This window comes from Cavia porcellus, unplaced genomic scaffold (assembly GCF_034190915.1).
Source record: "Cavia porcellus strain 051 isolate PalLab524CR breed Dunkin Hartley unplaced genomic scaffold, mCavPor4.1 scaffold_1, whole genome shotgun sequence".
Lineage (NCBI taxonomy): Eukaryota > Metazoa > Chordata > Mammalia > Rodentia > Caviidae > Cavia > Cavia porcellus.
Genome location: NW_026947484.1, coordinates 33,438,415 through 33,464,963, shown reverse-complemented (window position 1 = coordinate 33,464,963; position 26,549 = coordinate 33,438,415). Strand labels below are relative to the sequence as shown.

The window sequence follows — 26,549 nt, the reverse complement described above, 5'->3', positions numbered from 1 at the left end:
ACCTCATGCATTTTACTTTTTTTTTTTAAACATCTCTACGGCATATGGAAAATTCCTAAATTCAACTTTAAATTCATACTTGCCAAAAGAAAAAGGCATATATTCTGTGATGTCACTAGTCTGAAGAGTATTACTGAAATTAGAATTTTAACACAGACAAGATTAGACTTTACCTTACATAAATATTACTAAATCTATATTATATTCTACCAACCACATAAATACGGACTATGCTTCTTTGAAAAATCATATTTTTAATGATATTCAGTATTACATTTAAAGAATTAGAACAGCTAAAAAATAGATATTCACTCTAATTAATTTGCGATTTCCTTCCTCCATTAAACCTAAAAGAGTTTATAAAAATAAGAGATTCTACAACCATATTTTAGTCATAATCATCAACACTATGTAAAAACATCATAAACATAGGTTAACTGTTTCCTTAATTGTCTACTCATAAATAAATCATGCAATAGTTGCAATTATAATGCCACTGGATAACAATAGACAAAAGTTTAAAAAAACTGAATACCTTAAAAACAGAAAGATGAATGAAACAATAATAATAAAAGAAGCAGATAGTGGCACAGGTTCAATAAGCCAAGTGAAAATAAACAGTATCCTGACTTAATAAGGAGCTAACAAGACAGAAACTTGTAAATTATACCTACTGAAATAATTCTTTAAACCCATTAAAATCACAGTATAAAAGATACAGTAATCACTAGTCTAATTCTAGAGTTAAGAGAATAAAGTTTTCATTTTACTTAAATTTACCGAGATAAGATTTTTAAAAATATTTACTAACTTCTAATAAACTGCAACATGTAAGAATTCTATTAATATAAGTAGTTCTAGAAGTGGTTTTTCATTTTGTTTCATATAAGTAGAAAGAATCCTAATTGAGAATTATACTCACTTTAAGCTTAAAGAAAAAGATAACCCTAAAATTTATAATCCATATCTAAATTTAGATAATACATAAGAGGAGACACAATGTGTGCCAAATGCATAATAAATGATTCCTGAAAATAACAAAATTAGAAATAAAAATTCATGAAATGGTTTTTGTCTAAAGCTTCTTGGGTCTGTGTGATTTTTGCCATTTCCTACTTTCAATTAGTAAGACAATTTTAAAGAGAGCAGACTTAATAATTAATTTTGGTAGGCACAGAAACCTTTTTTAACCTTTCTTAGGGAACACTGACCCCTAAAGGTTTCAAATTTTAAATGAGTCTCATAATTTTCAAAATGTAACTCGTATCTAGTTCTTACCTTTACCTATATAATCGTAACTATGGACTTCTAGTACACATATTGATCCATAAACAATACACAAATTATTTCTGATGGATTGTTGTATACTATAAAACCATTAAATCTTGTCTCTGCTAATAAAAGCCACCAAATTTAATATAAGAAACTTAAGATGTTATTCCAAATAGTTACTCATAAAGATTTCTGAGCTCCACACCTCTTTTCTTACATAGTTAAGTAAATAACTACAGTCATGCTTACATTTTCCTTGGGGAATTGGTACCAGGGTTCCCCGCAGATAACAAAATCTGCAGATATTCAAATCTCTTATACAAAATGGTGTAGAATTTGTATATAACCTGCTCACAGTCCTTTCGATTACTTTAAATTACTTCTAGATTACCTGAAACTATGTAAATAGTTCTTATAATATTGTTTAGGGAATATAAGCAAGAAGTCTATATATTCTCAGTACAGACACAACTTTTTCTAAATATTTTTGAAAACAATTGGTTGAATTCTCAGATATAGAATCCAAAGTTACAGAATACAAATGGCTAAACAACAAACCACAAGCCAAATTCTTTCTGAGGGGTGACTTTGGATAAGCATAAACTTCCCTAGTTATTTCAATTCATTTCTTATAGCGGACAAAAAAATAGATTTCACAAAAAGGCAAAATAATTAAGAGGTCAGAAGATAGTTGATCATATGGCAATAGACACTTATTCACATCTATATTATTTCTATCAACTTTAAAAAATTCATTTGGGGTTGTTTTTAAGCTATTTAAAGAAACCCTGTAGATGTCTTAACCCTTTCCGACTACCAACTTCCAAGATGACCAAAACAATTTTAAAATGTAAAGGATTATATCTGTTACATTATCTAATCTATCAACTCCTTTGGCTCAAAAATTTTCAGCAATATTTATACATAAAGCCAGAAAAAGAATGACCACTTCAGTACTCTTTATAAAGAAATTTAAGAGAATGCAAAGGCATACCTGTGTAATACAAGTTTTAATTAACTCAATGCATTAAAAAATTTGAAATAAAATTAAGTAACTATTAACACAAATAGATTATGAATACATTTGCATAAAATAGAATGAAATAATTTGTGCTTTAAGATAAAACTCATGGACTTTGTTATCAAAATAACATGAGAGAGTTTACTATTGAAAAAGTTATCGTAGACCTCCGGAGATACTACATTTTTGTTTAACTTTATTTCTTATTAAGTTATTAATAAGAAATTAACTTTATTTCTTATTATGTACTTATTAAGAGCATATAATAAAAATAATGTCTTGTTTCTGTTGCCAATGTAAAAAATGCCTGTAAAACACAGATTTTCTTAATAGTATTTAAGTCACATTTTCTGAAGTCTGCCTCTTGCAAACTATGTAGAAGTCTAGATCATCACATCTACAAACTGCTTTCTTAAGTATTAAGAAGCTTCTTTGAAAACTTTACTGGTTATTTTACATCTATGAGAAGCACTTCTTCTACTGCCTCTATCTTTTTAGATTTATCAAAAAATAATTCCCCTGGTTCCTTAAAGATCTTTTATTCCCTAATGTGAACAATATGTGTTTTACAAGATAACTTGTCAATAGGGAACATAAGTAATATGCACATTATTTTTTGCTGACTTTTTCTTCCTTTATGCATACATTAAGTAGAATGCCTTTTGAGCACTTCAAAAGAAGAATATTTATTTGAATAAATCAATATAGCCACAAAAATAGTTCCCAACTTCAGAATAATACATTCTTATCACAAACTTGTACCTAAGTAGGGTGAAGCAAAATGAAGTGTCACATAATTTATGCATTACAACTATTAACCTTGCATTAAAAATCTTACTTTATTCAGATATTACATGTTACTGCTTTGTACATAAAATTCAATCAATTAACTGGATTCTAAACACACACAGTTCAGGGTTCCAAGGAAAATTACTAATGGTAGCATAACCCTAGACACATATTAGAAATGCAGAAATGGGGGTGTAGTCAGCACCTTATACATTAAAATAATACATAACTTTTAACTTATTTAATGTAATGATTATAGAAGTCCCTCAAAATAGTCTTTAACCTTCTAAAACAAGTAATAACGTGATTGGATAAAGGGTGAAAAAAGAGTTCTGCTGGAAGAGAGGGAACCAAAAAGGGGAGAGACTATAATCCTACATTTTAATCATAAAACTGAAAGAAAAAAATACATATAAAGGTTTAAGTTTCCAACTACAGATATTCAAAGTGATGATGCACCTCCCAAGGATTTCAAATATTTCAGTATTTTCCTACAGTACATCTTACACCTTCCTTGTCCTGCTCCATATACACACTGCACCCTCTCCCCTGCTCCCACTCCCGCTCAGCTCTTTTTTCAGCTCATCTCTGTCTGTCTCTGTTTAGACTGTCTTTAAAATGTGTTTCTGCCTCTGACTGTTCTGTCCCTCAGGCCGTGTCCCTCTCCTATCTGTATCTTTTTTGTTTCTCTCCTACTATTTCCTGGATCTCTCTCAGTCTTTGTTTCCATCTACACATTTCTGTGTATCTCTGCTTCTGCAGCTCCCTCTGAGCATGTCCCTCTGTGAATGCCGCTGGGGAAGTCTCATGGTGTGCAGGTGTCTCTGGATCAACATGTTCCTGTATGCTTCTGTCTCTCTCTCTTCTGTCTCCATGTACATTTCTCGTTCTCACTCTTTATTGCTACTTTCATATTCTCTGTATGTCTGTGTTTCTGGTGTCTCTCACTGTCCCCAAGTGTCTTGTCTCTTCTACCTTGCGTGTGTTTTGCCTCTTAAAAGTCTCTTCTCTGAGTTTGCGTATGTGTGCGATGTGCTCTCTCTCTGTCTCCTTCACTCTCTTTCATCTCTGTCTCCTGCGTCTCTCCTCCATGAATCTGTGTGTGCTTTCCCTGTGCGCCCCCCTACACGTGTCCATGTCTCTGTGCCTTCCTCTTTAATCATCTCCTTTTCTGGACTTCCTTCTCTGAGTGTGCGTCGTGTCTCTCCCAGTCATTCTCTCAGTAAATTCTACCTTTTTGTGTGTACATTTCTCTCATTTTCTTTCCTTGTGTCTCTTTTTCTACTTTCTCTCTCAAACAATTTCTTTCTTTGCATCTGTGTATGTGCGTTTCTCTCTGTAAGTATCTCTTTCTCTGTGTCTTTGTGTCTCTTCTGTAATATATGAGTCTTTTTGTGTAAGTCTCCTCTGGGTGTGTGTGTGTGTGTGTGTGTGTGTGTGTGTGCTTGTCTGCTTCTAAATTATTGGTTAAAATAAATACACTTCATTCAGTGACTTGAACTGCCATAACACCTGGGGCTTGGCATTAATACCTTAAAAGACCTTACCTTTTGACCAGTCCTCCATTTGTACTTCTGTTCTTGTTTGCTCTGGCAATGTCCCTGGTTTTTGCTCCAAGACTGAGGCTAAAATAAAGCCAACTCTAGATAAATAAACTTAAAACAATATAACAGAACACACCTAAACCTTACCTTTATTTGACAGAGAATTTACAGGATAAATGGTTTTTTAAGACAAGTATGACAAGACAATTAACTCTGTATTTTCAACAGGTGAAATTAAATTTTTTAGGAAAAGTTTCTTTTCTTCACAGTTATGTTTTCATAAATACACTTCAGGTTAAATTTTTAGATATCCTTGCTCATTTGGTTAGAAAGCATTCAATGTATTTAACTGAAATCTTCTCCAACTAAAATTTCATTTGTTTACAAAAATTTTATTGTCTATGCTGTTTTATATCAAAAACTTAAAAACATATTGACTTGAATTTACTGTGCATATACCCACATAAAACATTTAACACCTGTAAACCCAATTTAATGTTATCATTTTAATTGTTTAAAAAATATAAAGACCACTATCAACTTGTCAAATAATTGTTATTTCTCTCTTACATTTATTTTAATAGTAAACATGATAAAAGCTAAGCAATTTGCGGGGGGACATGGTTTTAAGGAGAATAAAAGTAGATTTACCTCACAGCTAGAACCCTGCGTTCTTTAAAAAGTCCTCAAATAAAGCTGTAGTAAGCTTCTCCTTTTCCAATTTTCTCTAAATATGTTGATCTGGAGTTGGCAATCTTTTTCTAAGTTCCTCATTTACTTTTGGATTAGCTGAAAATATAGGAAGTTATTAATATCAAAGGAATATGTTCCAGTCAATGAAGCCATTTCCCTACATATTGCCCAAAAAGGTTAATAATAATTGCAGTATTTTAATAAGAGATTCATATAGCAAGACATGTAGAAAATACAGTCTTTAATAACCTCTGGAGTATTTTAAAACATGTCTTACAGGCCTTAATGTGCTTAGTAATATACTATTTAAAACCATAATTTTATCCCTCTGCACTATACAGTCACTCTTCCTCATCATTTACCCAGCTAATGAATGCCAGCAATTAGTAAAATGTAATCCCATTGCACAATCATTTTAATGCTTTTAGCACTCAGAAAAGTAAACACCAAATTAATACTGCTCAAGCCATATCAGATCCTAGTTGGAAGCAAGCAATTATAGTTCAGCTCCTCAGGTGTAATTAAATGATTGGAATGATTTAGTTCCATAAATGCAAGTTAATTCATAAGCAAGCAACAAATATACTGGGAGTAATTACAAGAAACATTGACAGTCTAAGCAGGGCAAATTCTTTTTAAGAGCCTGACATAGTAAAATGCTGCCCTCTCCTGGGCATACAAGTGAAGATATCAGAGCCAAAAACATCCAGCAACAAAACCTTTTTAAAAGCTGCTAGAAAAAATGACTAATATATCAGTTTGATTTTGTTTCCTCTATCAAATCTATATGTTTTATATTACAATAATTTATAGATACCCACACAATTAATTCTTCCTAATAAAGTTCTCAGTCTGAGTCCCAAAACACACTGGGCAAGCCCCAAACTTTTAATGACAGTCAATACCTTTGATCTATCAGTGGTAAGGCTTACCTCGGTTGTCACACAAAAGAATAAGGCATGATTTCTAAGTAGCAAAATTTGCATAAAATATAAAACAAAATACTTAGTATTACTGTGACTTTTCATGATACACTAAAATTCTTTGTAATTAATACTAAAATAAAAACACACTGGTATAACTGTCATAAGCATATTTTAAAACATAAAGTGTTAACAAGTATTACACAACATAAAATGCATGCTGGCCTTAAGGCATCTTCACCTTGTTACTTTCTTAAGCTAACATTCAGGATGAATTTATTGTGCATTACTCAGCACACCCTTAACTTTTCAGACTAAACTTTCAAATCTTATTATACTTTTAAGCTATGATACAATCAGTGAGTCTGTGTTAAAAACACAGATTTGTAAAACTAAACCTAATGTTTATCCCTTTGCTTTTCTATAGATTTCAGCAGTTCTTTAATAAAATATAGTAATTAGCACAACAAATGTTTATTTCTTTAATAAATGCAAACAGTACATGAAAAAGACAATGTTTAACATTATACCGATATCATTTGGAAAGAGCATTAAATGGATGCTCTTTTAATTTGCTTTCACATGATTTCAAAACATACTCTAAATTATAGCCTGTGCAAACTATAAAATAAATCAAAATATTAGAAAGTCCTGTCACTAAGTTTAAAATGTACAGCACATTTGCTTTGCCCTTGATGTCAGAGTCTTATTTTTTCAATTCATATCTTGTACACTGTAAGTTAATTGCTTTTGGAAAGTACTTATTATTCATGTAAAAATTAATGTGCCAATGTGTTTAAATCCTCTTAAATGACCATTCATGCATCTTTCTTCTTTAAGTACCAATGAAATCTGTCAAAAGACATCAATGCAAAATGATCTTAAAGCAAGTTGTAATAGAGAATTTTTTCTAACACAAGATTTTCATATTCACTAACTTTACTTAAATTCCATTAATTTTTTAAGCTACTTTTAATAAATTCACCAAGTAAAATTTTTAGGCCCCATAGTCTATCATTTGTGTTCCAGCTGACATTATGAATATTAATAACAGTGTTATCCTGATTAAATAGGCTTCATATAAAATCCCTGTGAATCCTATAGCTCAGACATCTCATTTTTCCAACTCTTTATGAATTTGGATTCAGACATTAAACTGGAAAAATCTTTTAAAAAACAGATTTAATGGCACATTTGCATATTCTTAAGCAAAAATTAGATGTTTTAATGATCCAAACAATGAAAATATATATCTATGTATCATAATAGGAGTACATTTCCGTAAACACAAAACATCATTTTATCCCTGTGTCATTTTTTAGCACAAAAGATTAATGCTAAAAAAATACTAATTCTTGTTCTTATCTTAAAGATTTAAAACTAACTGGATATTTACAATAGACAATCAGATAAACTGGGATTCTTTTTGTTTTCTTGCTCTTCTAGGGTAGAACCTGGGACCTCTCACGTGGTAATGCTCTACTACTGAGCTATGTTCGCAGCCCTAACCTGGACTTCTTATCCAAAATGCTAATTTACTAAAAATAAAATGTAAATTAACTTTTGTTATTATTAATCTACACTAGGCTCAAAAAACAGTAAAATCAATTTGCATCTAAAATCTGTTTACAAATTGCACTGTAAAAGATTATCTATGTTTACAAAAAACCTAGTGCAACTAATATCACACACAATATTAGCATCTGTTCAGTTAAAATTTTCTCCATCACAGATGCCTAACTTCATTTCTCTAAGTTATTTTAAATCTCTAAGAATGTGAGTCTTATTATATAGGAGAAAAGAAACTAAATAAAGAAAACTTCACATTCCTCTCTCTAGATATATGGGAATCTTAATATATCTGAAGTCTCCTATATTCACCAATCAAAAAACAGATTAAAAATTTAAGCAAACATCTCTAAGCTCTTAAATATGACTTGACTCTTCCTGTTTTGAGGGGTTTTTTCTGTTTGTTTTGTCTTTTTGAAACAGGATTTTGCTATGCAGTTTAGGCTGGCCTCGAACTCACAATGATCTTTCTGCCTCAGTCTCCTGAGTTCTGGAATTACACACATGCACCACACCACCCGACCTTGACTCCTCTTGTGTACTCAGCATTAAAATAATTCACGCAACAAAATTTGTTTTTTGACTAGTTTAAAATGTCTAATTTGCCTAAAAAATTGTAATTAATTCTGACATCTACCATTTAAAATTGAATAGCTCCTTTTCATAAAATAGTACTTAAAATCTTATTCCCCATAACAGTACCCGGGATTTTGTAAAATTTACCATAAATAGGGGATGTCCTTTCTTCCTTTAAAAGCTTATTGCCTGTTTTTGGCTGATGACATTGGGAAAAAAAAACTATAATATCCCTTTAACTTAATTACAAATTTGTGCAAGTTGAATCCATGACTCAAACTAGGAATCACTTAAAATACTGTACTGTATCCAAATAATACTAGAAAAAATCGATTTTTTTGTTTCATAAATGGAGAAATGTTGACAATTTCTACACTAGAACAATTTCATTAAATGGCCAATGGGAAGCACCGCATTTCACAGAGGAAAATATTACTTACTGTAAGCTAATCATATGTTGTACTACTGTATTTTCATCTCATTATGCAAGACTCTCAAACACTCAAAGTTCTTGATAAAATTATCTCCCCCAAAATATTCCACTTATGCAGTGTATCCACTCCCTGGCATGCACCAGCAAATTAAATTCTTTAGAGCTGGGTTTGTAAGAAAAGATTCAGAGAGAAAGAATAAGTGATAAAAGTGGCTTTATATTATAGCTATTAAAATGCACATACTATTTGACTCTAGAGTTCCATAGCTGAAATGCAAAAATATTAAAATATATTTTTCTGTACAAAGATATTTGTTGAAGCAGTATACTGTATTTGAAAGAGCAAATACTTACGTACCAATCATGGGGACTTCCTTCTCTAATTCACCAAGGATTTTCTTGTCTTAGAGCTTTTACATTTGCTGTTTCTGCTACATAGACTTTTCTCTGTTTCTCCTAATTTTCTCTCATTTTAGCTTTGCTCAAAAGTCATCTCTTTAAAAAGGCTCTGCCTGGTCATCCTATCTATAACAGAAATTCTCCCCTCATCACATTGCCTACACTACTGCATTCATGAAACTGTCATGGTTAGCTTTTTTTGTTTCTTATACCACATCTACTATTTTGAAATTCTGTCATTTCTATCCTTTTTCCTGTTTTGTTTTTTAAAATAAAAAATATAGCTCAACTGTACAGTAAATCTATATTGTATATACCACAAATTTAAGGAAATATGTACTATGTATGGAAGACTCAACAATATTTGTTAAACAGCTTATACTATGATCCAGATACTGTTCTAGGACTTACATACAAAATGATGTACAAGACAAATCAATTTCTTAAACAAATACATCCCTGTCAAAAATAAAGGCATAAAAATGAATAAATTAAAAAACAGATAAATGTCAAACTATATGTGCCTATGTATAAAAGGTTAAGTAGGCCTGTTTTTTTTCTAGATAGATACACAGAAATTACTCCCAATGATTAGTCTCAAGAAAGGGCTTTGAAGGCTAGACATAGTGGCTCATGCCTGTAATCTCAGTATTGGGAAGACATGGGCAGGAGGACTGCTAATGAGTTTAAGGACAGCCTATGATACAATAGTTCAAGGTCAGACTAAACAACATAGTGAGAGTCTGCCTCAAAAAAAAAAAAAAATAGAGCCTTAACAGTTGGAGTGGGTAAATTGAGAAAATAAGGAAAAGAAACATCTCTCATTTATATGGTAGCTATATATATTCTATCTATCTATATGATATATTGTACTATATAGATAGATATTACTTAACAGATATAGATATATTACCATCTGCCTGTATTACTTTTAATAATTATAACTTAGAAAATTTTAATAGGAAATCCTGAGCCTGTCACATTACAGCTGAGAGTCAAAACGAAAAAAAAGTGATTTTTGTGACTCTTGAAACTTTGGAAAAAATATTATTTCCTAAATAACTTTTTGCAGTTATTTGTTGTTAGGGATATTTCTTTGTTTGCTTGGTTTAAGGAAAGTGAAATCAAGCTCAAAGCACACTAAAATATAGGCCAAAAAATTGTGGGAATAAAAAGAGTTCAAAATGTATGAAAGAGTATCTGCAAATTAAGCAGATTTTTCTCAAAACTACATTTCTTAGTTCACTCAACAATTCTCCGTAATAATGCTAAAGTTCAGGAGTCTAAAGTTTAAAAATATACAATGAAAGCATTCTATATTATGACTTTCATATGTCTATGTTATAGATAATTTCTTTTTGATATATGCTGTAGTGATCATTAAATCACTATCAAAAACAACTATTTTCCATAAATGAAAGTCACTGTAACAGATAACTTTATGTATCAACTTTATAGTCACAGGTGGCCAGCTATTAGTCAAGCATTAGGCTAAATCATGTATCAGGATTTTATAAAATATCCTGAAATGTTTTGTACTAAATCAAACTAATGTAAATCACTTTTAATCTAGCACAGAGCAGAATACAAAAACAAAGTTTATACAATAAATTCTCCAGGGAACAAACAGCCTGATTTCTTAAGATTCATGAGTGCCAGGTTCTGACGCAATGATGAACTCTCTACACACAGGCTAACATTTCTACATAACTAACCAAAGTTCTTGGCATATAAAAGGTTAAAAAAAAAAGAATCATTTGAACAAGTTAAAGTTGGCATATAAAAGGTTAAAAAAAATCATTTGAACAAGTTAAAATAACAATTGTGAAAAATGGCTACTTGAAATCAAACAAAAACATCAGCAATCAGAAAATTTCATTTAATAATCTTCTATAGTTTTTGTTTAATTACTATTAACAAAAAGATGTTAGAGGCATATGTATGAAAATAAATATAATAACATTATGCTTTGAGTTTTGAACATCTAACAATAATTTTAAAATTAGTATGTCATTTAGCTATGCAATTTGCCAAGATTATTGCATCAAATTATTCCCAAAGAGCAATGGTACAGGTAAATAATGTATTTTATTTGTAAAAATAGTACAAATAAAGACATCTTCTAAGTCACAGAAAACACTTACTAGAAATCAAGTGTTTAAATATAGCAAAATAAGTATCTGACATAAGGTTTGAATTTCTTATCCAATCTCAAGAAAGTCATGGCCACTACTCTTCATTTTCTGAGAAGTTACAAAACTCAAGTAATTTCTTGAATCATTCTTGACAAATGTTTTTACTAATAAAAACATATGCAGTAAGAACATGATCCTAAAATAGATATCCAACAGATAATTTAGTAAAAAGGGCAGCATGAAAAGAAAATACGAGAAGCCAAATTATACAGAGAAAATTTCCTAAAGACACAATTTTTATTCTTATAATTTAAATTTATAAGATAATTTCAACTATAATTCCATTTAAGTACTACACTATCTCTAGTTTTAGGACCTAGAAGTGTATGTTCCTTTCACTTTGTTTCAAAGGATACACTTTTAAAAGATATATTTTTTAAAAATCTCAAAATGGAAAATAAGCTATATTTTAAAATATAACATACAGTATGGTAATATAATAGTACAGCATTCCAGGCTGCCATTGAAAGGCTTGCCTCCTGCAGGCAGGCAGCACAGGCAGGGAGAAACAGCCAGATCCAGCCCTGTGCCTAAGCCACTATCAGGAAACTTGCCTGCCTCAGGTAACCAGATCAGGCAGGGAGAAAGAAACAGCCAGATATACCCCACGTCCCCCACAGGCAGCCATAGGAGACACTTGCTTCCCGTAGGCAGCCAGCACAGGCCAAGAGAATCAGACAAACACACCCCTGTGTGCCTGCTGCCATCAGGGGAGGCCCTACTATAGGCATGTAAGCTGAGAGAAGCAGCAACCCCACCACTACGCACTCACGGTCATCACGGAAGCCTCAGTGTAGCTGCACACGTCTGGAGAAGCCTTCTCCATGCCCACCGTCTCCCCAGGAACCTGGGTTTGGAAAAACTCAGGTGCCTGGTCCATTCCCTACACTGCGGAGAAGTAGCCAACATGGGAACTACTTGGGACCCCACAACTAGCTGGTTGGGAGACACCCAGGAAACTGTCAAAATGAAGGAGCAAAAGGCAATCTTAGACCTCCAGCCCACACAGAAAAGTCTGGGAGATAAAGACATAGAAAAAACTAGAAGTCACATACCTGAACTCTCTGAAAGGATAGCAACTGAAGTTTAAAAAACAAAACAAAACAAACAAAAAAAACTTCATGAGGCTACAAGTGAAATTAGATCAGAAATACTATCTCAGGTAAAAGAGGAAATGAAAAACATAATAAAAGAATTGCTGAGCATATCTAAAGGAGATACAGATTCAAAAAATAGATAAGCAAAGGAAAATGAGGGAAATCTTGGATAAACGATATAAGAAAGACTTAGAATTGCATGAAACACATTCAAAGAGACATCCCAGTAATTAAAAACTCCATCAAAAGCTGGCAAAATCTCTTGAAAGAGACTGAAGATAAACTTTCAGATCTTTTTTTTTTTTTTTTTTTTTTTTTTGTCTTTTTCCTTTCTATCGGTACCGGGGATCGAACTCACAACTGCCTGCTTGCAAGGCAGGCGCTTATGCTGCTGAGCTAAATCCCCAGCCCCCAAACTTTCAGATCTTGAAGATAGGATTGCAGCTAACTATCATGAAAGAAAAGATTTCTTAAAAATAACAAGAAAATAGGAAATAACAATTCAATTGATGCAAGATGACACAAAGAAAAATAATTTGAGTGATAAGTGTCAGCAGAAAAATGGTGGCCGATACAATGACATAAAGACTATTTACAGAATAGTAGAAAACTTCCCAAACAGAAAAAGGACCTGGCAAACAGAAAAGTGAGTCACATAGAACTCCAACTTGCCATAACCAAAATAAATCTACACCCAAACATATAATAATCAAGATACCAGAAGTTCAGCACAAGAATAGAATATTAAAGAATGTTAGAGAAAAGAAACAACCTATAACGGAACACCAATCAGAATCACAGACTTCTCAACATAAAACCATTAAGTCAAGAAGAGCTTAGAGTGAAGTGTTTCAAATCTTGAAAGAAAACAACTTCGAACCTTTCAAAACTACCTTTCAAAATTGATAGAAAAATAAGATACTTCCATGAGAAAGAAAAAAGTGAAGGAATTAATGACTACCAAACCAACCCTAAAGAGAGTGCTAAAGGATATTCTAGAGAGAGATGAAGATGACCAAGGTTCCAAAAACAGCAGCAAAGGAGGATTGCCAATCAGGACAGACAACTGAATGAAGGGGTAAAGGGCCAATGACAGAGGATAGCATGTCAGTTGTAACCATTAATGTAGATGACCTCAATTTACAAATAAAAAGAAATACAGGCAGAATGGATCAAGAAACAAGAGCTATCAATATGCTGTATACAAGAAACACATTTAACTTGAAAGGGTATTTATAGACCAAAAGTCAAGGACAGAAAGCAATTGCTTCCTGTAACAGAAAAACCAGAAAAGAGCAAGGTTAACTTGCCCATCAAACTTAGAATAGATAAGAAAAATATGGTATTTTCATGTAATGGAAAGCTACTCAGCTATAACAAAGGATAATTTCAAGGCTCTTGTGAGTAAATGGATGCAATTTAAGATTACACTCATGGGTGAAATGGTTTGGACTCATATGTGAACATTGTGTTATATCATAGCATAAAAAACTGAAGGAGTTAGTGGGATCCAAAATAGATATTATGAAACTGATGGAGGAGGAAATGTCTAAAAAGGGAAGGTGGTAACAATTATTAATTTCTTATTATCTTGTTCTGAATTCCTGTATTGTTTTCATGATTTTGTTAGGTTTGGTTTTATTCTGTCTTGTTTTGTTTGATTTTACTGTCTGATGGTATGGGCAGCTATTTTGAAAATAATGGATGTATTATGGTAACCATTGTTGATCTCCTATTTTCTGGTGTTTGCAGCCCTCTAATGCTTTCATTGTTTTGACTGGTTTTATTGTTTTGGTTTGCTTGATTTTACTATGTCTGACTGTATAGACACCTATTTTGCAGAAAACAAGAGACTTTATGGTAGCCACTGATTTGAACTCCTGTACTGCTTTCATTGTTCTGTTCTAATCAGCTTTATTCTGTTTTGTTTGGTTTTATACTTTTTTTTTTTAATCGGTACTGGGGATCAAACTCACAACCACCTGCTTGCAAGGCAGGTACCTATGCCACTGAGCTAAATCCCCAGCCCCAGTTTTATACTCTTTAAAATAAAAAAATATATTACAGCATTCTAGATAAGGTACTAAATAATCAATGTATGCTATTTTTAAAATACATTTCCCAAGTGACATTAATGCCTTTTCATTTTAAAAAAGAATGTTGTCTTTTGAGAAAAATATGTATCTATGATATATATACTTTAAATAATCTTTGCTATAAAATGACTATGAATAATGACATTTTACATGATTAATTCTACAAAAATATTCTATAAACTGTAAACAATATAAAGAAAAATAAAAAATTGGACTTAAATTTGAAATATTAAAATATTACAAAAAATCAAATATTATATACTTCCAATGAATGTATCACTAGTAAGTATTTTCCTTGTAAATGAATTGAGGTCAGGGAGAAGAGAAGATGGTTCACAAGACACACAGAAGAATATGGGATGTAGTTAAAAGTAAGATTATCCAACGTAAACCAAAAAGGTAATTGTTGAGTTTAGGTGATGAGTACAGAAATGTTCTATATTTTTGCATGTTTGCAGTCTCCTATAATAAAGAATCATACATATACATTGCAAAATAAAAAAAATATACTAGATTTACTTCCTAACAAAATTCACTGAATAATTCTTTCACAGAACTAACAATGAGAATGCATTTCTTTTTATATTAGAATGTCATTAAAACCCCAGAAGGTCATACCTGATGGAATATAAACACTATATTCCAAATATATAATATTATTCATAAATGAAATATACAGGGATTTTATACAGCATGTCATTAAGAGAAAAGTATACAAATACCATTTCAGTGTGGAAGAACCCAAAAGAAAGTATTGTCACATGAAGGAGATGTAGTTCTTCAATACTTTGGAATTACTCCATGGCTTGAGGTATAACAGTTCCTTGAAACTAGCAATTTTTAACCTTCAAGAAACAGTTGAAGCTGTCACCAATTACCTAATGCATATGGGAAATAGGGTAGGTACATTCTGTCACCTTTAGCAAACATGTTCCTTACCAAGCTGTTCACAGGCCATCTGCTGTACCCAAGAGCAAATTTCAAGGTGCTATAATTGACTTGTAAGTAATCAAGTTTATTGTTTTTTCGAGTCATAGCTATATGAACCTAAAATATTTTCTGATTTTATTTTAAAAGATACTTATTTCGATTGAATATGCTTCCTATTTACAGAAAAGTTATAGTTCTTTGCATATATATATATATATATATAATATATTTAAATTATTGAAGGTGGTGACTTTCATAAAAGAATCATAAACAGGCTGGTCCGATGGCAGTGGGTTATCAGAACTTATTAACATTAGTGTCACTAAAGTTGGTATACCACCCCCCCACTGCTAAATTTGACTGGCTTTAAAAAAAAAAAAAAGAATCATAAACAGAAATAGTGTTCATGATATACAGTCATTGAAAATTTAAACACCATTCATCAATTAATAAGTGTTAAGTTTACACACAAAGGAACAAGTTTAGTTTAGGTAACATTTATTTATTAAACATACACACAAATATATAGATAATATATTATTTTTAAAACAACTTCATATCAGTGAAAGAAAACTATGTAATTGTTGAACAAGGTAAAATCATAATTTGTTGTACATCATGGTCTGCATCATTTGATTCTTCTTTGGCTCCTTATTCCAAGGATGTGAACATAATTCCATTGTGGTTAAAATAGTTATTCATGTGCTAAAATGTCCTCTAAAACCCACCACTGCAAATTTTGAAATACTGATAAAAATATTTTTAATACATTTTAAAAACATACACAAATTCAAAAATAAGGGAAACGTCCATATATCAAAATCACGCCATAAGAGCTAGTGAATGGGATTTCTGTCAAGTAGTACATGAAAATGTGAAAACCAAAGAAGCTAAAGGACTGGAGTTCAACTACACAGACTCTTCCCTGTTTTGAGTAGCAACTGGGTATCTTTAACTCTCTGCACAATATCTTGCCCACAAACCAGCCACTTTTCAAGTTAGGTGCAAAAGTTAATCATTTAATGTAAAAATCAAAAGCCTTTTCCAGAATAAGGCAGGGAATCTAGTTCTATGCTTACATGAATCAACAAACATAAACTTGCCTAGCAGTCTTAAAATTATAGACTATAGCCAAGATATTTTTCAGTCACCAACTATAGTCCTTTATAAGATGATGTCTTTTGAAAATAAGATTATAGTCCCAAAAACTACATATGAAAGAATCTGATGACAAATAGTACAAACAAAAAAAATTGAACTAGAGATAGCAAAACAATATGAAATCAATCTTCAAAATAGGCATGATTCTTTAAATTGCCAGAGGTAAAGCAACACAAATCACTAAATAAAGGAAAAGATTTACTAATTAAATATACAGATTTTTTAAAGAACCAAGTAGAAATCATAGAGGTGAGAAATATGTTCACTAAAATAGAAATTCTATAACAAGGTTAAAAACTATAGGTGAGTGAAATAGAGAATTAATGGTTTGAAAGAATAAATAAAGGAGTTTACAACAAGCAGCACCAGGTAATTGAACCAAAAAATATGGAGAAGAGATATGCAAGATAAAATAAAAAGCTATAACTATGCCTCAAGGATTCAAGAAGAACAAAAAAAAAAAAAACAAACCAGAGAAACACAATAATTATATTCTAACTGGTATAAATAATGTGCCCTTTTAAAAAGTAACTGAATATGAGAAACAATATCAAATAATTCCTATATAGAGATATCAGCATAATAGTCTGGCAATGTTATTTCCTTTTCTTCAAGCTTCCTGAAGTTATAGCACATGTCATACTTCTATGGAAGCGATAAGCAGCTTAAAAGGAAAAAAAAAATGTCCACTTCCCAGTCTTTTTATAGCCCAGGTTCTGCTGCAAAGTAAGCTCTACTAAGAAGATATACTCTGGCAAGATACGCAAGCAGAGTGGTCATCTTTCTGCCTTCAGCACATAAAGTCAGACAGACAGGCGTGCCTGCAGTCGCTGAGACTCTGAGGGGGGATGTTTAGCATAAGCCTTTTAGATGTGACATGCAATTGTGACCATGGAAGCCTGAGTAGCAACATTATTAAATCAAACAAAAATATCATGATCCCGGAGATGGTCCTTGACTTTCTGTCTGAACACTTGAAATGTTATAATTTTCTTAATTCCGATATTAAGTTTATTTCTTCTCATATTTGTAATAGTTTTTAAAATTTTTTTGTCCTGTTATGTGACAAAAAAAAAACATCTTTTTCACGTTCTATACCAGAAAGTAAATGATTCAGATTAAACTGGGGAATCAAATAATTAGAAGTAATAGAAGCATACTGTGTAGAAATATGAAGATATATTTCAAAGAACAGGCCAGAAGATTTTTGTAACAAGCTTTTTAGAAATCTGACTCATCAAAAATGGGTAAGCTAGACAAATGTAACCCCAGCACTGAGTGCCTGTAATTCTAGCACTCAGAGGGCTTAAGCAGAAAGATTGGCAGGAGTTTGAAGCCAGTCTGGGCCACATTATAAGTTCAAGGCCAGCATGTATTACACAGCAAGACTCTTGTCTCCAAAAAGAAAGGGAGAGAAAGGAGGGGAAGAGAAGGGATAAGGTCAGCTGTAAGCTTATATGGGCATTCATTTTTATGCTGACATTCTAAAAGCTTAATATTTTATAATGGAACACAATTCCTTTATCAACTTCCTAGTGTGATCAAAAACTAGAGTACAAATAAAAACAAAATTATTATTATTATTATTATTATTATTATTATTATTTGTCTTTTTCCTTTTTTATCGGTACCGGGGATCGAACTCACAACTGCCTGCTTACAAGGCAGGCGCTTATGCCACGGAGCTAAATCTCCAGCCCCCAAAAACAAAATTATTATAAAAAATGAACAAATACAACATTCTAGAGATGGATAATGATGGCTATACAAAATATGAATATACTTAATGTCACTAAACTGTATACAAAGAAATGTACTGTGAATTGCATATGAATAGAATATCAGTTAAGTAAGAAACAAATTTAGATAGCAATCATGATTCTTCCCAATGTTTTCTTTTCAGCTATATGGATAAAAATATTCATCACAGGGGCTGGGGATTTAGCTCAGCAGCATAAGCACCTGCCTTGCAAGTAGGCAGTCGTGAGTTCGATCCCCGGTACCGATAAAAAAAAAAATTCATCACATAACTTAACCCAACTATGAAGAATCACATTCTATTTTCGTATTACAGCCCTGTTCACAATTTATAATTAAAATCTGACTAAATACATTATTTTTACTACTATACTTAGGATCCAACCAAATAATTTTTATAATTAATTCTGAGATATAATTTATTTAAAATGAATTCATTTTGAGTATACTTTTCATGAGTTTTGAAAACTATTTACAATGGTATTAAAAAATCCCCATTAAATGTTTCCTTCATGCTTCTTTAAAATAAATCCACCCAACTCCCCAGTCTGAGGCAACCATTAAATCTGTATTCTTTTACTAGAGAAATTAATTACCACCTATAAGAGTTCTACAAAAATGGATTCATGTAGTATATACCTGAACAGTTCCTGACCAAAGCTCCAGACCAGCTCTTACTTTCTTTGAAGACAGAAGCAGCCAAGGACTCAAGCATCCCTGACTAACCATGTCCCTACGCATAGCTGCTTTCCTAGCCAAGGCACTTCTATTCAAAATCTTTTCTATCTAGAGTGTGGGCTAAATCCTTCCCCCAGGAAACTGTGCTTAAACCTCCCTGACCTCTTTAATGCTGAATTAGGGTTGGAGGGATAGGTCCAGGATCGGAGCATACTCTGAAGATGCTTTTTCCAGGCTGACTTCAGAAACAGCACTCTCCTATTTTTAACCCTTTCTGTTTTCCCTTTCTCTAGCCTTGTTTGCTTTGCTGCTCCCTCAACAAAGAGATGAGCGGATCCACCAAATGTTCTGTTCTACAAAAGCAATGGAATTGGAGGTTTCTCCAGGTTAGTCCCTTGCTTTTGCTATCATAGTAAGTCTTGATGATTAATTTTGGTTTATTATTTTAATTGGCTACATGGACACCTGGCAAAGGAGCTGCCTAGCTAAATGAAGCCCTTGACACTACTCTTATTGAGTTCTCTCTTTTAGCATGAAGTCTTTGAGATTCATTCATGCTCTGTAAAATAGTGGTTTCTTCATTTCTACTGCTCAGTTGTGTTCTTTTCTGTTTTGTAAATACACTGCAATCTGTTTGTACATGTTAATAAACATTTGGATTGTTTCTGGTTGTGGGCTATTATGAGTAGAGCAGTAATGAATGTTAAGGTACAAGCTACTTTACAGACAAATGTTTTAGATTCTCTTAGATAAATATCCAGGGAATAATTGTTTGATTATACTAGGTTTATTTTTTTTAAACTACAACATTATTTCATTTTACACACCTATCAGCAACCTCAGAGAGTTCTAGATAATTCATGTCTTCACTACCACTTTGCATAGGTACACAGAGACTCCTTCCATTGGTCTCATTCCCATAGTTCCACTGGCATTGCCCTGGCAGGGACCTTGCAGAGGCTCTGCCTTCAAAACCATGTTACCACTAAGCATTGCCCTAGTAGGGCTATTACAGAGCTAGGTTGGATACAAACTGTTATACAGTCAGAGAGGGATTGGGTTCTCAAGGAAACAAGCAGAAAAATAAAGGCACCTGAAGACTAGGCCTCAAGATTAAGATGCAATGGCCAGACTTACATGCCTCCCTAGGGGATAAGCAGCAACTCAGAAATATACTATAAATTAGCACCACTTGGTCCAGGAAGTCCAAAGAGGTCCAGGTGGGTGACCAGAGCATTCAGACTCATCCCTTCCCAATAATGTCTTGGTTTTTTCCATGTCCCCTTGCTTTGCGACTTGCTTCCCTACCAGACCAATATTAAGAAGTTCTACTTGTAATCCTATAGGTTGATTATAGTTTGATACATTGTGACTCTGCTATATAAATTATGCCTGTCAAAGCTGGCAACCTGCTGCCAGGACTCCTCCTGGCTCTCTTCCTATCTCTCAATTAACCTTTCCTACTCTTAACCTCCTTTTTCCTTTGGAATTCACTCTCTGATTTCAGGGAACAGGAACACAGTACATCTGTTATCTAGCAAGTTGGAGTTTATTTTGCTGAGACCTCCTTGATGCAGTGTAAAGCAGGCAATGACTGATATTAATAAACTGACAGAAAAGTAAATTGAATCAAGAGTTTGTCCTATGGCTATGTGACCTGTGGCAAAGCCACAGCTGGCATGGGGACAAAATTAATCACAAGCCCAAAAGCCAGGACCAAAACCAGCAAACAATCTGATCTGTGAACTCCTGGTACCTCAAACCAGGAGAAACACTACAGCTGAGAACTTTGACTCACCCAAATTCCTTCTGGTTCAGTGGTCTCAGCTAGCAGATAATCAGGTTACTAGTTAACCATGATCTGTTCCTGTGTGCTTTTCCAAAAATGCTTTGTCCGTCAGTCCTTGAACCTTGCCCACATCATGAGTTCACTTCCATCACTTCCTGCAGCCCACCAAACAAAGCTGTGTGCCTAGTAAAGGCCAAGGACACCATGCCTCTTGGCATTAGGTTTTGTCCATTACCAGTCCCCCCTGTAACTAAAATATTTATCTTGTCTGTGTTTTAATCCTTTGCTGTATCCCTGACCAGAAGATCCTAGGCCAAGGGTTCAATAATGTTTCTTCTATATTGGGAGTTCTTTTTAGGAGTTCTTTCCCTGCAACAGTCTCTGTCTGGGCATTTAGCCTGTTTGCAACCATCTAGATGAAGGAAACCATGCCTCTACAGTTCTTATATTCTGCAAGACTAAAGAGAATATCATGAGGGCACTGAAGGTTTACCCTTTATGTCCTTTAGAGTGGTTCCCTGAGCTGTACCTGCATTCACTTGAGCTATGACTAGGGCAGCTGACAGGTGCTGTCTAGAATACAGACTTGTAAAGCAGTTCTGAGTAGCCTTGGGTATCCTTCCCCCAAATCATTCCACACTCCCTATGGCCCTGGACCTATGACAGAGGGAGTTAATGTTTATATCTAGATGTATCCCCAAAGCCTCATGTGCTCAAAAGTAGGTCTTATGAAAGATAACTGAATTACAGGGGCTTACAAGTGACTTGCTATTAGGAGGTTAGGCCTGGTCACAAGAGGCAGGTCACTAGGGGCATGACCTAGAAGATCTCTCCCTCCCTGGCTCTTCTTTTTACTATTTCACGGTTGCCATGACACGAATACTTTTTCCTCTGCTATGCCCCTTTGCCATGGTCTCCTGCCTCGAAGCCAGCAAACTATGGACTCAATCTTCTACAAACATACACAGTAAAATAAACCTTTCTTCCTTTAAGTCGTGGATGTCAAGTATTGTAACTTTGCTGCTATGAAAGTGCCCCTCTTTGAGGGGGAGCCCCAAAGATCTCTGAAACACCTTTAGTCACTCACCTATTATCTTGATGAATAAAATCTACATGACTTAATTTAAAATCTTTACATTTCATGGTCATTTTGACTTTGAAGAAAATCCAGAAGTCAGTGAATACCAAATCCCATGAATAAGATAAATGAAGACACACCATAACATTTTTGTGAGCCTGCCTTTCTGTCAAATGGTCCTCAGCAGTGACATTCACTACATTTTTAAAATCACATCTTGTAAAGATACTCAAAAGAAATACTCATCATTTCTAGATGCTGTAAAACTGCCATTCACATAAGGAAGAACACAACTATGCTTTGGAGATAGTTTGTCCCCAAGTGTTCACTGGTTGGAAACCTGTAATGATTGAGAAGGGATGGAAGTGTAATGAGTAGTGTCCGGTGGGACGGTTTTAGGTTACTAGGGGTGTTGTCTAGGAAGGGAATGCTTATCTCCTAGAATGAGTTGTTGAGAGAGAGAAGTTGGGTCCTCCCACCATTTTTTGACTTCCAGTTTTATGATGTATTCTCAATCCTGACTATGCTCCCAAAAGTTTTTGCCTATCCAGAGTCCTAGCAAAGACCCCAAACTCCTGTCTGCTGCCACAAGGCAAAGCTGCAAAGAAAAACTTAAGAGACAAGATAAAAAATGAAATAGGTAACTGGAACAGCCTATACTCAGTGCTGAGCAAAGACACCAAACTAGCCATGGTATTTTTTTGTTGTACAATCTGTAGAATGGGGCAAGGAGGCCATGTGTAATTGCTAGGCATAAAACAGTCACACAGGTAGGGCTTGTAAAGGAGGGAACAAAACATTCTCGCATCAAGAAGAGAAGACACCAGGAAAAGGTCATAGTTAATGATTAACTCATTTTTCAAGTAAAATAAATTCTGGGAAAGGAATTTGGGAAGTTACTTGTCCTCAGCTGCCAAACTATCTTATATCATAGGCCCCACAGTTTACAAACCGTATCTCTTATTCCTGCTATGGCACTGGCAGGGAGAAAAATGATAATCACCATCCACACTGCTCCTATGAGTCATATAGGGTTAGGGCCCTATTCAAAACAAATTCTGTGCTGTTCGAACTTTCTTTCTTTCTTTCTTTCTTTCTTTTTTTTTTTTTTTGTTTGAACTTTCATCCTTCAGAACAGTAAGCTAAGTAAAATCTCTTTTCCATATAAGTACCCAGATTCAGCTATTATGGTCACAAAAATGGATCATAGGTAATATTACAGTTAAAAAAAGTTGAAATGCAGGAATTCAGCAGAGATCAGTGATAACTATCAAAAACAAGGGTGTGCTGCAGGAGTAAGGTCAAGGACTCTACTGCAAATAGGCCAGTTCACCATCCTGGAATCAGTGACATAAATCACACACACACACACACACACACACACACACACACACACACTCACCACACACAACTTCCCAATGTGGACTGATTTACAATGGAAATCTTGTGATTTTTTTCACCAGCAAAGAATGAAAGATTACTCAGTTTAACAACAGGAGTTTCCTACTTGTAATAAGAGTATTGAAGCCAGCTTGCAAAAGTCATTTGCACATCTTCCCAACTCTAAGATGGTAGCATCATATTGTTAGACAGAAATCTACCATAGTGAGTGTATCGATCTAAAAACAAAAACAAATGTCATAAATAAGAACTTTTTCTCACTTTCTCCTAGGCGAACAATCTTTTACGTATACTAACATAACTACTTGGCAGTTTGTAGATAACATAGAAAAAACGTGATGGAAAATGATCTGGTTAAAAATTGCACTATATGTCCATTTGGTGAAAGATATGAATATTCAAAAAATTTCATTATTCTGGTATAGTCCAGCAAAAAGGTTTTAGGTGCTTGGGCAATAAAAGGCCCAAAAAGCTGGGCATGATAGTATATATCTGCAATTACAGTTACTCACCTGGCTGAGGCAAGAGGCTTGCAAGTTTGAGACCAATTGTGGCAACTTAGAAGATAATGTCTCAAAATTTAAATAGATTATAAAAAAAGGGCTAGGGATGTAATTCAGTACTCCTTAGATCCAATCCACAGTATTGAGGGTGGGGCACACCTGTGAAACACACTAAAAAATTAAAGTGTTGGCTCAGTGAAGGTGTAAGGTACTGAGAAAAACACTCTACTTAGATTTCTATAATAGTTACAATAGGTTTATAAGTCAATGAAATGAGAATGCTGGATTACTAAAGCAATAGAGAGAAATGATGGAATAGGAAACTCTAAGCTACAGAGGACAAGGTGTAAAAACTATTTAAACCAGCTCTGTGCTAGAGCTCTGGAAAAAAAGATTTTCATTAAATAAGAAAAAATCCAACCAAGAAAAATTCACTCTCATGACATGAAAGATTTACTATGTTTCTCACTTGCATCCTCACACCCTCAAGATAGTAGCACTCTTGTTCTCAATGCAGTTTCTCCCTCCAACCACAGGAAACAAAATAGATTCAACATATAGATAGGTATACACATCCATGTTAACTTGTCTAGGGAACATGTGATGACTTAAAATTCTGATGCAAAGAGCTCCTTTGCATTTCACCTGATTCAGAACCCAAGTGAGAAAAGCAGCACTGCTTGCAAAAATGGTAAGGTAATACCAGACTCTCAAAGGCTCAGAGTAAGATGGAGGGTAAAGACATATGACAGACTAGGAAAGGGCTGGAAGAATCTGGAGGGAGAGTATGGAAAATTAACCATATATGAAAGCAACCAAATATACTGGGGTATTTGGAAAGCTATCACAGATATAAGGTAAGCTCAGAAAAGACACAAAAAAACTATCTTACTTTTCCTGTTGCTGAGACACAATATCTGACACCCAAAGTTAAAGGAGGAAAGATTTATTTAGCTCACAATTTATAGAGGTTTCAAGTTCATAATACACTGGTTCCAAGGCACAGCAGACAGGCATCACAGAGGAAAAACATTTCATGATAGGCAGAAGTGAGGTGTTACCAGGTCAATGAGTGGACTGACTTAGTAATCATCCACCCTTAGCATCTTAATTCTAGTATTGCACCACGAATCAATCACATACTCTAGATTCAGCCACCTCTGAAAAAGCCCTACCTATGACTGCATGAGAGTTTGGAGGAACATCTAGACACCTTAAACTTTCATGTTGGGCTGATCCCCAGGCTCAGAGGAACTACAGCTAAACTCTGAAAGAGCACTCAAACGCAAGAAGCAATCTGCAAGACTAGAAGAGTCTCTGCAATCAAATAAATGTCTGTAAAAATACTAGCTTTACATGAACTAAAGGAACAGACTTCAACAATCAACACAAAGAATGACATGCAAAAATAATATGGAAAACATATGAATATAGCTTTCAATAGAAAAAATTAAAAAAAAAAACAGGACAAAAGACCTCAATAGACATTTCTGTGAAGATATACAAACCACCAGTAGGTATATAAAAAGATTACTAGCCACTAGAGAAATCTAAGTTGACACTACAATGAGATTATTATTCACACCCAACAGAATGGTTATTAGCATATAACTGAAAATACCAAACATCGACAAGTATGTGGAGAGAATGGAATCCTTGTATATGGCTAATAGTAGTGTAAAATGATACAAATGACAAATACATTGTGAAACACCTCATATGAGGCATAGAAGATTGGAAAATTAACAGAGACAGAAGGCAGAATAGAGCTTACCAGGGAACTGAGGAAGAATGAATGAAGAGATAGCATTTAATGGGGACAGACACGTGTTTGCAATGATGAAAGTTTTTAGACATAATGGTGGTTGTTTAACAGCATGGGAAATATACTTAGTATCACTGAACTATTCACTTAAAAATTGTTATACTGGTGAATTTTATGTTATGTACATCTTATGATACAAAAATAATGGATCTTTCCCTGTAGTAAACAATATTTTAATTACTGTACAGGCAAGTGTGCGTACACGCACATGCGCGCGTATACATACACACACATGCACACGCACACACACACACACACACACACACACACACACACACACACGGAGAAAATAACAATGTTTTCAAATGGCCTTGCTGAGTGTGGTGAAGACATCTACAATCCCAACACTTCAGAGCCTAAGGCAGGAGGATCACCTGAGTTTGTGGTCAATCTGGGTTATACTGTGAGGTCAAGGCCAGTCTGAATTACTTAGGGCAACCCTGTCTCAAAAAACTAAAAAAACAAAACAAAACAAAAAAAAACCCTATCTTTGATAAATACATAAAGGAATTAAAATCAGCATACTATAGGGATACCTGGAATACCCTACATAATGTGGCGCAAATCACAATAGCTAAGACACAGAATCAGCCTTATAACTAAAACATATGACTAGATAAAGAAAATGTATATATATACACAATGGAGTTTATCAAGCCATAAAGAAAAATGACATTTTGTCAGTTGTAGGAAAATGGAAGAATCTGGAGATCACGCTATTAAGCATGAAAAGCCAGATATAGAAAAACAAATATTGTATGTTGTTATGGATTAAAAACTAGTGATCAAATTAACGCCAGCAGAATTAAATCACCATGG

General features: G+C 33.8%; 1 protein-coding gene across 6 annotated transcripts in view; it reads right to left on the bottom strand.

Moving 5' to 3' along the window:
• Mipol1 (mirror-image polydactyly 1) overlaps positions 1 to 26,549 on the bottom strand; it is a 283,729-nt gene that overhangs the window by 232,438 nt on the left and 24,742 nt on the right. For 4 of the 6 annotated variants that reach the window (XM_063246733.1, XM_063246742.1, XM_063246744.1 and 1 more), the window contains exons 2-3: positions 5,278 to 5,415; positions 4,630 to 4,707 (exon numbers count right to left, since the gene is read on the bottom strand). The exons of 1 other annotated variant lie outside the window; for it this stretch is intronic. Coding sequence is in view for 1 of the 5 variants with exons in the window: in XM_063246739.1 (XP_063102809.1) it covers positions 4,630 to 4,648 (19 nt within the window). In the remaining 4 variants the exon portion in view is untranslated. Of the gene's footprint in view, positions 1 to 4,629; positions 4,708 to 5,277; positions 5,416 to 8,827; positions 9,648 to 26,549 lie in introns of those variants that run through there. One more of the 6 variants, XM_063246737.1, reaches the window with a different exon arrangement.